Source organism: Curcuma longa, chromosome 9, assembly GCF_044706935.1.
Source record: "Curcuma longa cultivar G26 ecotype Majalengka, Jawa Barat chromosome 9, ITB_CL_G26_1.1, whole genome shotgun sequence".
NCBI classification, from domain to species: domain Eukaryota; kingdom Viridiplantae; phylum Streptophyta; class Magnoliopsida; order Zingiberales; family Zingiberaceae; genus Curcuma; species Curcuma longa.
In genome coordinates, this window is record NC_133869.1 from 4,234,689 (window position 1) to 4,246,917 (window position 12,229).

Here is a 12,229-nt window from a genome sequence, read left to right on the forward strand (position 1 = left end):
GCAATGGTCGGACAGCCTATCCAATGGTTGTAAATAATTTTCGACAACTGGACAGCAAACTCCGATGGTAAAATCCTAATACAACCTGATAGCAACTCTGACATTGACGTGGCAGTGGCTCCGGTTCGACATCAATTTCGGCAGTGGTTCCACTCCGACAATAATTGCGGCAGCGGCTCCGGTCCAGCTGTGGCTCTGTTCTGGCAGTGGCTTTGTAGCTATTCTAGCCGTGGACAACAAGACAGTGGCTTCACAAGCCTCTGGTGGCAGATTGAGTTCCCGACATGGATGGAAGAAACTGATCAGAAGAAGGGAGAAAGCGGTGGTGGCATCCAATGCTGACGGAGTCCAACATCGACGAGTCTCTGCTCTCAGCCAAGGAAGAGCTCTGTTTCTTGACGGACGGTGCGAGTGAGAAGGGAGAGAGCGGCATGTGATCCTTCGCACGCGGTTGGTGACTCTTTCTCGCAATCAAGCAGAGACCGAAGGCGGCGCCGGTCGGCGTTTGGGAGAATCACAATTAGGAGGAGCCAAAGAATGCGGCGCTCGATAGGGAAGTCACGGACCGCAGGTAGGCCTGCGATGCTCGGGAACGACGATGCTAGGATTTGGCTCCTCCTCCTCCTCCTCCTCTCCTATGCGGCCGAGCAAAGGTAGCGCTAGGGTTCTAGGACTTTCTCGCGGACGAAGAAGAATAGGGGCTAGGGTTTCTCTCGTTCTCTCGTACATAGTCGAGCAAGCATACCTAGGGTTTCAGCCTCTTCTCCTTAAATCGTGATCGCCACGTCCTTCTTGTCGACGAATGTAGGATTGCGAGAAGTCGACGGAAGGGGGCTCGCGAGAATGCGTTCAGTGTTTGAGCGGATAGAACCAGGGAAAGAAAAAAATCGAAGGCTTAAACTAGGTTTTTAAGGTTTACTGTAGTGAACCAGTCCGATTACTATAGCAAACTGGATTCAATTTGGTTCAAAATTAAATCATTTGGTTCAATAATCAAACAACTTTCGGTTTGATCCAAACTAGTTTTGTTTATTTCGTCTTCATAAGATAAAACCCCTTATCTCTTCTGTTTTACCAAAATATCTTTCATCATAAACCAAACTAAGTTGGTTCATTTCATCTTTGTAAGATGAAGTTTATTATTTTTCTTTTATTTGGTCCAACTAAACTTTCATTCTCTCGATCTGAAAAATCAAATTCTCAAACTTGTTTTAAGGCCTTCAGAGAAATCATAGTGCATGTGACTCAATAGGTTCCCAATTATATTTGTCATCTGTAATTAACCATTAATTGCGGAATGATCATGAGTAGCACCTAGTAGTACATCATGATCCCCAATTGATTGAAAAATTAATGATTGATTCCAAAATAATTTTTAAACCCTTCAGCAACTATAATAAAACATGTCTCGTTTCTTTTACCATCTTATACCCGCTTAGTTTAGGACATGATTTATATGTGCCAGTCCCTACTATGTTGATTACGTCACACATACCCCAAACTTGCTTTCTTATGCTATGGATTCAAGTTACTTGCATATGTGTTCAAGAGTACCATACTCTTGACATGTAATGTTTTGACCAAAGACTTTTAGTAACAACCTTAACAAGCGGCCGAAGGGTATATGTTTCTTTTTATAAAGAGCGATGAATTCTCTGTGGGTTATTCAAACACTTTCAGACACTTCGATTTATATCTAATTATCCCAAGTCCACGTCTCTTTGGAGATGTTTGCTTAAGATGTCAAAGTATAAATCTCCATGACCAAGGTGACATGAATACCACAAGTCAAAGGAAAACTCGCACTTAAGCTGTATTGAGATCTTCATTGATATATGTATAGAACCATATGAAGTCTCATGGTTAATCACTCCAATGAACTAGTTACCTTTCACTAGCATCCACGTTTAACTCTCAACATCTAATGTCTCCAGTCAGTGAGAATAGTTGTTTGGCAAATTAAGGAGTTTAAAACGTGCTAGTTTCAATAGAATCGATGACGTCCATGTTCATCGATTCATCGACTAGGAATAATTTCAATACATTCATAATTGCACATATAGAGATGTTCACAAATTATGATCTAATCACAAATTCCCTCATACTATGAATTATATTACGGACATTCAATAAATGAATTTAAGATCCAATCAAACACATAGAGAATGTACACTCAAATAGTGAATTTCTATTTATCCAATAAATAGTATAACCATAAGGCGATTGCTTTAGGACACCTCTCAAATATAATATACTCTCACTTGACCTAAGGTCATCCGCTATGGTATCTAATATCACGCATCTCTATATATTCCTCAAATTTACTTTGAGGTAAAAATTAAAGGATCCACAAGGTTCCTTTCGGTAGGAATATTCTCGATCTGTATTTCTCCTCTATTGATTACTTGTCTGATCAAATGATAACGTCGAAATACGTGTTCAGATCAATGGTGAGACTTAGGTTTCATCGCCTGTATGATTGCTCTATTATTGTTACAGTAAGTAAATAATGTTTCAATAATGGTTAGAATCACTCTTAAGTTCAGTGATAAACTTCCTGATCCAAACTACTTCGTTTGCTGCTTCGTTTGTTGTAATGGTATCTTATTTGAAACACTTTCAACTTATTGCACCATAATTTAAAGTGAATATGTACCTAGACTATGATTTATAATCATCCTTGTCTATTTGGTAGCTGGTATCAGTGTACCCATGTGTAACTATATCACCATCTCCATATATCAAGAATACATCTTTAGTTCTTTGCAAGTACTTAAGGATTATCTTGATAGTCGCCAATGATCCATTCCTCGATCTGATTATTATCTGCTCGTGACACTCAGAGCACATGATACATCGGGCTTTGTACATATTATGGCATACATGATAGATCTTATTGCCGAAGAATAAAGAATCTTACTCACGTAAATCCTCTCATCTATGTGCATAGGGTATACATACATTTTTACTGCTTTTATTGCACATCTTTATGCATTTCATGATAATACTTTGTGTTTGTCACACCCTTTATTCGTGCATTAGGCATATTTTCTCTATTTCCTAGTTTGGAGATCTGCTCTCGTGTTTGTGCATTTGCAGGATAGAATTTGGAGCAAAATAAGGTGAAACGGAGAAAGAACAAAAGAAGGCAAAGCCTACAGGGACCGTGCCTACAAGGCACGACCGTGCTTCATCACCCGAGCCAAGCTGTGTGTACCGTGTCCATGAGACACGGTCGTGCCAATCCTACAGAAGATCAGCTGCTCCAGGCCGTGCCACAAAGCACGGTCGTGCCTTCAATCCAGAGCTAATCAGATCACGGGCCGTGCCTACAAGGCACGACCGTGTCCCCAGTACCAGAAGCACCACCAGCTGGAGCCGTGCCTATGAGGCACGACCGTGCCATTTTCCAGATTGAAACCAGCTTCGGGTCGTGCCTACAAGGCACGACCGTGTCTATTTTCCAGATCAAGACCTGTTTAAGGTCGTGCCTATTAGGCACGGCCGTGTGCCAATGTTGAGGCGTGCTTCTTGGGCCGTGCCATGAGGCACGACCGTGTCGCGTCTGGGGGCATATATAAGCATCTCTTAAAACCCTAAAAAAGGGGGGGAGCTCTTGGAGGTGAATCAAGGACACCACAGCCGCTATCCGGAGAAGAATTCAGCGATCCATCCATCCATCTAGGACTACTCCGCCGATTCCATCCACCGTCGACGAGGAGATTGCAAGTCAAGGAAGATTGTACACATTGATAAGTCTTTTGCCCTTTTTCTCTTTCAGATTTAGGAGCAAGATGAACTACTATTCTTCTTCTTTGCATTGTATTTCCTCCGTCATGGAGTAGACCTCTAGATTCTAGGATGTAGGAGGAATCGAGATGTAAATGGATGATTGTAATCTATGGATTTGCTATTTGCCATGTTCAAGGATTTGATTATGCTTTGCTATATGGATTTGTGCCTTGCATTTATTTGATGATATGTTTATGAAGGCTTAATTTCATATGGATGAGAGTGAATTATAGTTTAATGGAAATCTTAGGATCGTATGACCGGGGTGCCTTGTGACAGAAGGTGAACCTTTAACCGGACTTTCCGAGGAGATTCTTAGACTGTAATGAATTCTCATGAGGGATAACTAACGGTTATTGATTGCTAGGAAGAGGTCCTTAATTGGGTACTCGGTGACAGAGAGTAGGATACCAGTAGTATTGCTGGAGTGCCCGGTGACAGCGGGAGAGCTATAGAACCAGGCTATCTAGGTATCATCTCGGACTAGTAGTCGTAACATTAGAGGAATCATGATTTATTCTGAAAGTCCTGACGAGGTCTAATTGGATATCTTGGTTAGAATCTCTGCATTGGTATAATCATTGAGGAATGGTAAGGAATCCATGATCAATCAACCATAATCTCGAGGAATCTGAAATCCTAGGATCGTTTTCCAATCCTGTCATTTAGCTGATTTCCCTTTGATTGAGGTTTAGGTACTTGACTTCTCTCTCTCTTCCCCCATCACCTAAAACTCGTATGTTCGCAACTCTTTTTGTGTAAAGTTTAGTGATTAAATTCCACGGTCCCTGTGGTTCGATATCTTTTATTACTTGACGACACCCGTACTCTTGTGGGAGCCTATCAAGTTTTTGGCGTCGTTGCCGGGGACCGTGCGCTATTTGTCATTAGACTTTTACATTTAGAGTCTTTTCTACACATACTTGCTTCCATTTAAATTCTTTTAATTTTTCTTTCTATTGGTACAATTCTTTGCAGATTTTTTTTCTTCTTCTGGAAGTATAATAACATTATCTTTTGTTGTGCATGCGTAGGTCCAAACAAGTGGAGTTTCCTTTTGACCCGGAAATTGAAAGAACTTACCGAAGGAGGCTTCAATCTCAAAGATTAGACACACAAGAACATACACCAGAAATCATGGCTCACAAATCTTTGAAGGATTATGCTGCACCTCATGCGAGAGGAATGTCATCTTGCATCGCCTTACCAAATATAGAAGCAAATAATTTTGAGATCAAACCTGGATTTATTTCCATGATCCAACAAAATCAATTTGGAGGCGGACCGAACGAAGACCCCAACCTACATTTGGAAATATTCTCAGATAATTGCAGCACAATGAGAATCCAAGGGGTTGGTTTTGATATTATCAGACTCATGCTATTCAAGTTCTCACTCAGAGATAGGGTGAAATCCTGGTACTACTCTCTACCTCCAAACAGTATCACTACTTGGGAACAATGTGAACAAGTTTTTCTCAATAAATTTTATCCCCCAAGTAAGACAACCCACATGAGGAATATGATATCAAGCTTCATGCAAATAGATGGTGAATCCTTATTTGAAGCTTGGGACAGATTTAAAGGGATGTTGAGACAATGTCCACACCACGGACTGGAAAGATGGCTAGTCATTCACACCTTTTACAATGGAATCAACTATCAAACAAAGGTATATTTAGATTCCGCTGCAGGAGGTGCATTGATGAATAAGAGCTTAGAGGAAGCCGAAGAATTAATTGAAAGTGTGGCTCTCAACCATCACCAGTGGGCTAACGAGAGAGGTAATAATCCAAAAACTCCTGGAAAGTATGAAGTGGACACTCTTACTCTTTTGACTGCACAGATGGAAGCCCTCAATAAGAGATTTGATAATATAAATGTCAGCAAGGTTAATGCGGTATCTTCATCATGTGAGATTTGTGGGGATTCTAGTCATACTAAGGAGATGTGCCAAGTGGGAGCACTTCAAGCTCAGATTGCTCAATATGAACAATGTGATGTCATTGGTACATTCAATCAGAGGAACAACCCGTACTCAAATTCTTATAATCCGGGTTGGAGGAATCATCCAAACTTCTCGTATCGCAACAACCAAGGGTCATCCTATCAAGCTGCACCGAAGCAAAGTGAAGAGGTGTCAGACACCCAAAAAATTCTGAAAATTTGGAACAACTTCAAGGTGACATGGTTAAGATCAATGAAAAATTAGATGACCATGATAAGAGGATGAAGATGCAAGAAACGCAAATAGCTCAAGATTAGTTCTTCCCTTTCATCTAGACAAGTGGGTGCACTCCCAGGAAAGCCAGATTTCAACCCTATGGAGCATTGCAAAGCTATTGAGCTGAGGAGCGGACGGATCTTGAAGGGTAAGGAACCTCAAGAGACTGCTCCTTTGGAGGGTATTACATGCACATCAGCCGCCGAGCAACCTCCTTCCTCTACACCTGATTATTGAAGATGAATTGGAGGAAGTTGAGACCGCTACGCCCGCTGAAGAACCGCCAAAGAAAACTCTAGTGCGTAATATACCTTTCCCTCAAAGGCTCCTGTACAAACAAAAAGATGATGAGTTTGAGAAATTATATAACAGAGTCAAAGACATCACGTTGGACATTCCCCTTCTCGACGCTCTTGTCGAGATGCCTAAATTTGCCAAGTTCATCAAGGGGCTCATGTCCACTAAGAATATAACTCAGGCCAAGCATACTGTGGCGCTAACGGAGGAAGTCAGCGCAATAATTCTCAACAACAAACTTCCTCCGAAACTCAAGGATCCAGGGAGCTTTACCATCCCATGCAAGATAGGTATGATTTCAATTGGTAGAGCATTCTGTGATCTAGGAGCGAGCGTCAGTATCATCCCCTACACAACAAGTGAAAAATATGGATACACGGATCTAAAGCTTACCACCATGGCCATCCAACTAGCGGATCATTCTTGTAGATATCCAATGGGCATAGTTGAGGATGTGCCGGTAGAAGTTGGAGGATTCACCGTCCCAACCGACTTCGTTGTGCTAGACATGGAGGAAGATCCGTCAATTCCTATCATTTTGGGGAGGTCATTCTTAGCCACTGCAGGGGCAAAGATTGATGTGAAAAATCACAAGTTGTCCCTAGAAGTGGGAAACAAAAAGGTAGACTTCAATCTCTCGCTTGACTCAAATGCTTACATTCCAGAAAAAGAACGTTGCTGCAGGCTGGATGATATCCAGCCAAAGAAGAAATGTTGTACCAATCCCTCACTTTGCCGATGGAAGAACCCGTACCGGCCGGGATAATAAGGAAGCTATATGAAAAAAAATAAAAATATAAAGTGCCACCCAGGGCTCGGTTACGAGATGTCAACCAATAAGCCCTGTACATTAGAGAATAAAGGGGTCGAGCTAAAGACCGTAAACAAGCGCTACTTGGGAGGCAACCCAAGGGTTTTCCTTTTTATGTTTCTATATTTTCTTTATTGCTTAATTTTTGATTGTTTTAGCAAGTTAGTAATAAACTTTGCATTGTTTGCAGGAAATTTTGGAGATACACTTCAAATAAAGCTAGGTCGTGTCTATTAGGCACGACCGTGTCTCCTAATAGCAAAGCAACTTCAGCGAGCCGTGCCACAAGGCACGTCGTGTTTCTCCCACAGAGCAATAACCTTTGCCTAGGTCGTGCCTCTCCACAGAATAACAACTCTTGTAGGTCGTGCCTAATAGGCACGACCGTGTGGTTTCACCAGAAAGAGCAACTTGGGCAAGCCGTGCCTATGAGGCACGGGCGTGCCTTGTCAACCGAATAATGCCTTCGACAGGCTGTGCCTATGAGGCACGACCGTGCCTCTTTACCTATAAAAGGGCACACGGTCGTGCGTACCCTAGCACACGGTCGTGCGCCCCCAAATCTCAAAATACTATTCATCTTCTCCTCTCCACCTCTCTTCCAACCTCTCCCAAATCCACTCTAATCCTCCTTCCTTCACTTCTTCCCCACTTCTTCTTCATCTCTCCACCATGATCCATTCGTAAAAATTTTCCTCTCCTAACCAGATTTTCTCTGTCTTTGCTTCTTCTCTCAGATCTAGCGACATGAGCAACATATTGAAGAAATTTCTACAGATCTGGAGGATCAAATGGGGGAGAAGAACCGGAGCGATGCAAAGGAAAGGAATCGGCAAAGGAAAAAGCTCCAACGAAGGAAAAGAGCAAAACTAAAGACAAAGGGAAAAGAAAGGCCATTGAAGAAGGTTCCGACAACATTCACGGCATCATCTTTTGGAATGATGATCAAAAGGCCAGGTATAATTGTCTTATTTCAAGAAAATTAGTTTGCTCTCGCTATGTTGATGCTTATACTATGGATACCTTAGGGCTTAAGGATGACATAGAGTGGATGTTGGATAACATAGGTTGGCTTGACTTTATGAACATTAGGCATCCAACATACCCCAAAATCACCTTAGAATTCCTTAGCTCTCTAGAGGTCTACTTTACCACAGATGAAAACTATAAGGGAAAAATCAATTTCAGATTATTTAACGAGGAATATAAGTGGACTCTAGAAGATTTTAATAACTATTTTTGGTTGCCGACTGATGTGACTAGGGAATTGGATAAGAAGTTTAGCAGTAGCCGATTTTGGAAGATGATCACTGATATTGAAGAACCCTATGACCCATCCAAATCCAAAGCCTCGTTAATGCAAAACTCAGTCTTTAGGTATCTTCACCGCGTCATGACCAAGACAATCTTTGGTCGAGCTGAGAGTGACGGCGTGGTGAGGAAGATGAAACTTTATTGCATCTGGGCAATGCTTAATAAGGTAGAATTTAACTCAGGGTTCCATTTCCTTCAAAACTTGGCTAAAATAGCTAAACCAAGTTTCTTTTTTAAAAAGATGAGTGCTATTCTTCTTAATCGTCTATTCACCCCCCCTCTAGTCGGTCCAACTCGATCCAACAGTTCAAACCTAAATCGTTTGGTTCAATAACCAAATGACATCCGATTTGATTCAAATTAGTTTTATTTATTTCGTCTTCATAAGATGAAGCCCCTCATCTCTTCTGTTTTATCAAAATATCTTCCATCATAAACCAAACTAAGTTGGTTCATTTTGTCTTCGTAAGACAAAGTCTATTATTTTTCTTTTGTATAGTCCAACCATACTTTCATTCTCTCGATTTGAGAATTAAATTCTCATACTCATTTTAAGTCATTTAGAGATACTTATAGTGTATGTGACCCAATAGGTTCTCAATTATGTTGGTTAGTCTGTAATTAACCATTAATTGTGGAACGATCATGAGTGACACCTAGTAGTACATTATGATATCCAATTGATCGAAAAATCAACGATTGATTTTAGAATAATTTCTAAACCCTTCAGCAGCTATAATGAAATGAGTCTCGTTTATTTTATCGTCTTATACCTGTTTAGTTTAGGACATGGTTTATATGTGTCAGTCCCCACTAGGCTGGTTATTTCACACCTAGCTCAAGTTTGCTTTCTTGTCCTGTGGATTCAAGTTACTTGTACATGTGTCCAAGAGTATCATACTCTTGACATGTAATTCTTTGGCCAAAGATTTTTAGTAACAATCCTAACAAGCAGTCGAAGGGTATACATCTCTTTTTACAAAGAGAGGTGAATCTTCTGTAGGCTATTTAAACACCTTCGGACACTTCGACTTATACCTAATCATCTCAGGTCTATATCTCCTCGGAGATATTTGCTTAAAATATCAAAGTATAAACCTTCATAACCAAGATGACTTGAATACAATAAGTCAAAGAAAAACTTGCACTTAAACTGCACTGAGATCTTTATTGACATATGTATAAAACCATATGAAGTCTCATGACAGATTACTTCAAAATTAGTTACCTTTTACTAACTAACATCCACGTTTAACTCTTAACATCCAATGTCTCCAGCGAATGAGAACAGCTGCTTGGCAAATCAAGGAGTTTAAAATGTGCTAGTCTCAACAGAATCGATGACGTCCATGTTCATTAATTCATCGACTAGGGATCATTTCAATGCATTCATAATTGCATATGTAGAGATGCTCACAAGTTGTGATTTAATCAAAAATTCTCTCATGCTATGAATTGTATTGTGGACATTTAGTAAATGAGTTTAAGATCCAATCAAACGCATAGAGAATGTGCACTCAAATAGTGAATTTCTATTTATCCAATAAATAGTATAATCATAAGGCAATTATCTTAGGATAATTCTCAAATATAATAATCGAACCATGCCTAAGTGCTTTGTCTATCTGAGAAGTGATAAAATGTGCTAACTGTTCCCACAAGATAGGGCCTCCTGTTGTCTCCACCACTAGTGGAAGAGACGACCGTCTCTGTTCTTCCGATTACTCCACATGTGAATTTGCAATTGTCCTTCTTGTGCCTACCAGTCTCTGTTCTTCCGATTACTCCACATGTGAATTTGCAATTGTCCTTTTTGTGCCTACCATCCCTTATGTCTTACTGTTCTATTCCCATAGATGATGCAAAAGATGATGCAGCTGGAATCTCCCTCTCCTTGGCTCCGGATCTTTTGCTCGACCGCACCACCTTCTTTAGGTTCGAATTAGTAAAGCTTCTGACTTCCAGCACAAGAGCTCGTCTTCGATCTCCAAGTCAACACTAGTCAGCGGGGACCGACGTTGTTGGCGTGACCCCTCTGATGGTTAAGTCATCACAGAGCTAAAAGAAAGAGTGTCTTCTTCAGGATAAGGGCTATAACAAGAACAAAAGGTAGAAGAAGCACATTAGTTGACCAGACCAACTACTGCCTTGACTTGAGGCTACTTACAATGAATGACGCATTTGCTAGTTACCTTCTCTCAGTGGGAGCTCTTCTCCTTATATAGAGAGCCAAGATCAATTTCCATGTGGGTTGTCCCATGCTTCGACTGTCAGCCTCCTATATGGGCAAAAGTCAACCCTTCGACTGTCAGCCTCCTATATGGGCAAAAGTCAACCTCATGTGCAAACAAAGGTAGGGCTGCTATCACCTCTGGTTAAAGACAAAATCTATCAATCAGGACATTTATACGTGAGGGTCCACAACTGACCTCTCCTTGTTGTACAAGGCTTAACATGTGCCTAATCTGTTGATGCCACTAATATCACCCCCCCCCCCCCCCCCCCCCCCCCCCCCCCTCTCCTGTGTATGGGGTCCTATATAGTCCATTGGGTGACATCATACTCTTTGGATCATCCCTAGCTATGTTTATACTTAGGATACTGCCACCTATTAGATTGCTGATTAAAGAATCATTAGCGAGAATGATTTCTAGAAATAAGTGAAGGGGTCGAATCCAGGGGAGATATTCCCATACGGGGATATTATCACATCCTGAACGTTGTGTTGAGGACACTCAAACGGAGATGCTCTTGGTCAATCAGTTATATGCCCGAGTGGGAAATTACCCTAGCATGTAAACTATGACTTCTTCATGTGAGCATGTTAGTCGCCCTATCTTTCCGGGGATGTTTCCAAGATGTAATACTTCCCAAGCCGTGAAGTCTTTCGGGGATGTTCTCAAAGGTGATGCTCCTAAGTTATGAATTAACTTTCCAAGACGTGAAGTCTTTTCGGGAATGTTTCCAAGCTGTGAAGTTTTTCCAAGGATGCTTTCAAACTGCAATACTTCCCAAATTGTAAAGTCTTTCTGGAAATGTTCATAAGTTGCAACACTTCCCAAGCCATAGAGTCTTTATGGAGATGTTCTCAAGGCGTAAAACTTCCCAAACCTTGAACTCTTTTTTAGGATGTTTCCAAGCTACGACACTTCCCAAGCCATAAAATTTTTTTATAAATGTTCTCAAGACGCAACACATCAGTCTTTCTAAGGATGTTCTCGAGTTATGCATTCCACAAATCGTATCTTTCGATCATGTCTTCTAGAAGTCTAGATATGGATCGCACGGATAAGTCTATAATATCTATCTAGAATAGAAATATTCTCAAGATGTAATACTTTTTAATTGTAAAATTTTTTGAAAATATTATAAAAAGATATTCCTTAGCCGCAATATTTCAAAGATGTTTTCAAATTGTAATGCTTCCTAAATTGTAAAATCGTTTCGGAAATATTCACAAAGGGTTTTTTTTAAGTTGTAATATTTTAATATGGGAGATGGTCTCAGGCGGATACTATCGAGCCGTGCACTCCTTAACCGTGTCGTCCGATCATGTCTTTTAGAAATCTGGCATGGACCCGCACCATCCTCAGTGGCACTACTTTCATAATTTTAAATAAATTTAAATGTATTTAGATTTAAATAATACAAAGCCGTAGATTGCATGGCTCCAACGCACTCCACGTGGTGGTGTCGCACCGCGTGGAGGCATTTCCCATCAGAAAATCCGTGAAGGCGACCGTAGCAGAGCGCCAGAGCGTCGCCTTCCAACCGCCGAACGGACTGCTGCCG

The 12,229-nt window shown here is 41.0% G+C and overlaps 1 protein-coding gene and 1 pseudogene across 1 annotated transcript; one reads left to right on the plus strand and one right to left on the minus strand.

Moving 5' to 3' along the window:
- The first annotated feature begins 582 nt into the window (after positions 1 to 582).
- On the plus strand, positions 583 to 7,078 carry LOC141834418 (uncharacterized). The gene is made up of 3 exons (XM_074721765.1): positions 583 to 653; positions 4,827 to 5,973; positions 6,215 to 7,078. The coding sequence occupies exons 1-3, from the start codon at positions 583 to 585 to the stop codon at positions 7,076 to 7,078; spliced, it is 2,082 nt and encodes a 693-aa protein (XP_074577866.1).
- On the minus strand, positions 5,299 to 5,408 carry LOC141835446 (small nucleolar RNA R71; annotated as a pseudogene).
- Positions 7,079 to 12,229: the final 5,151 nt, after the last annotated feature.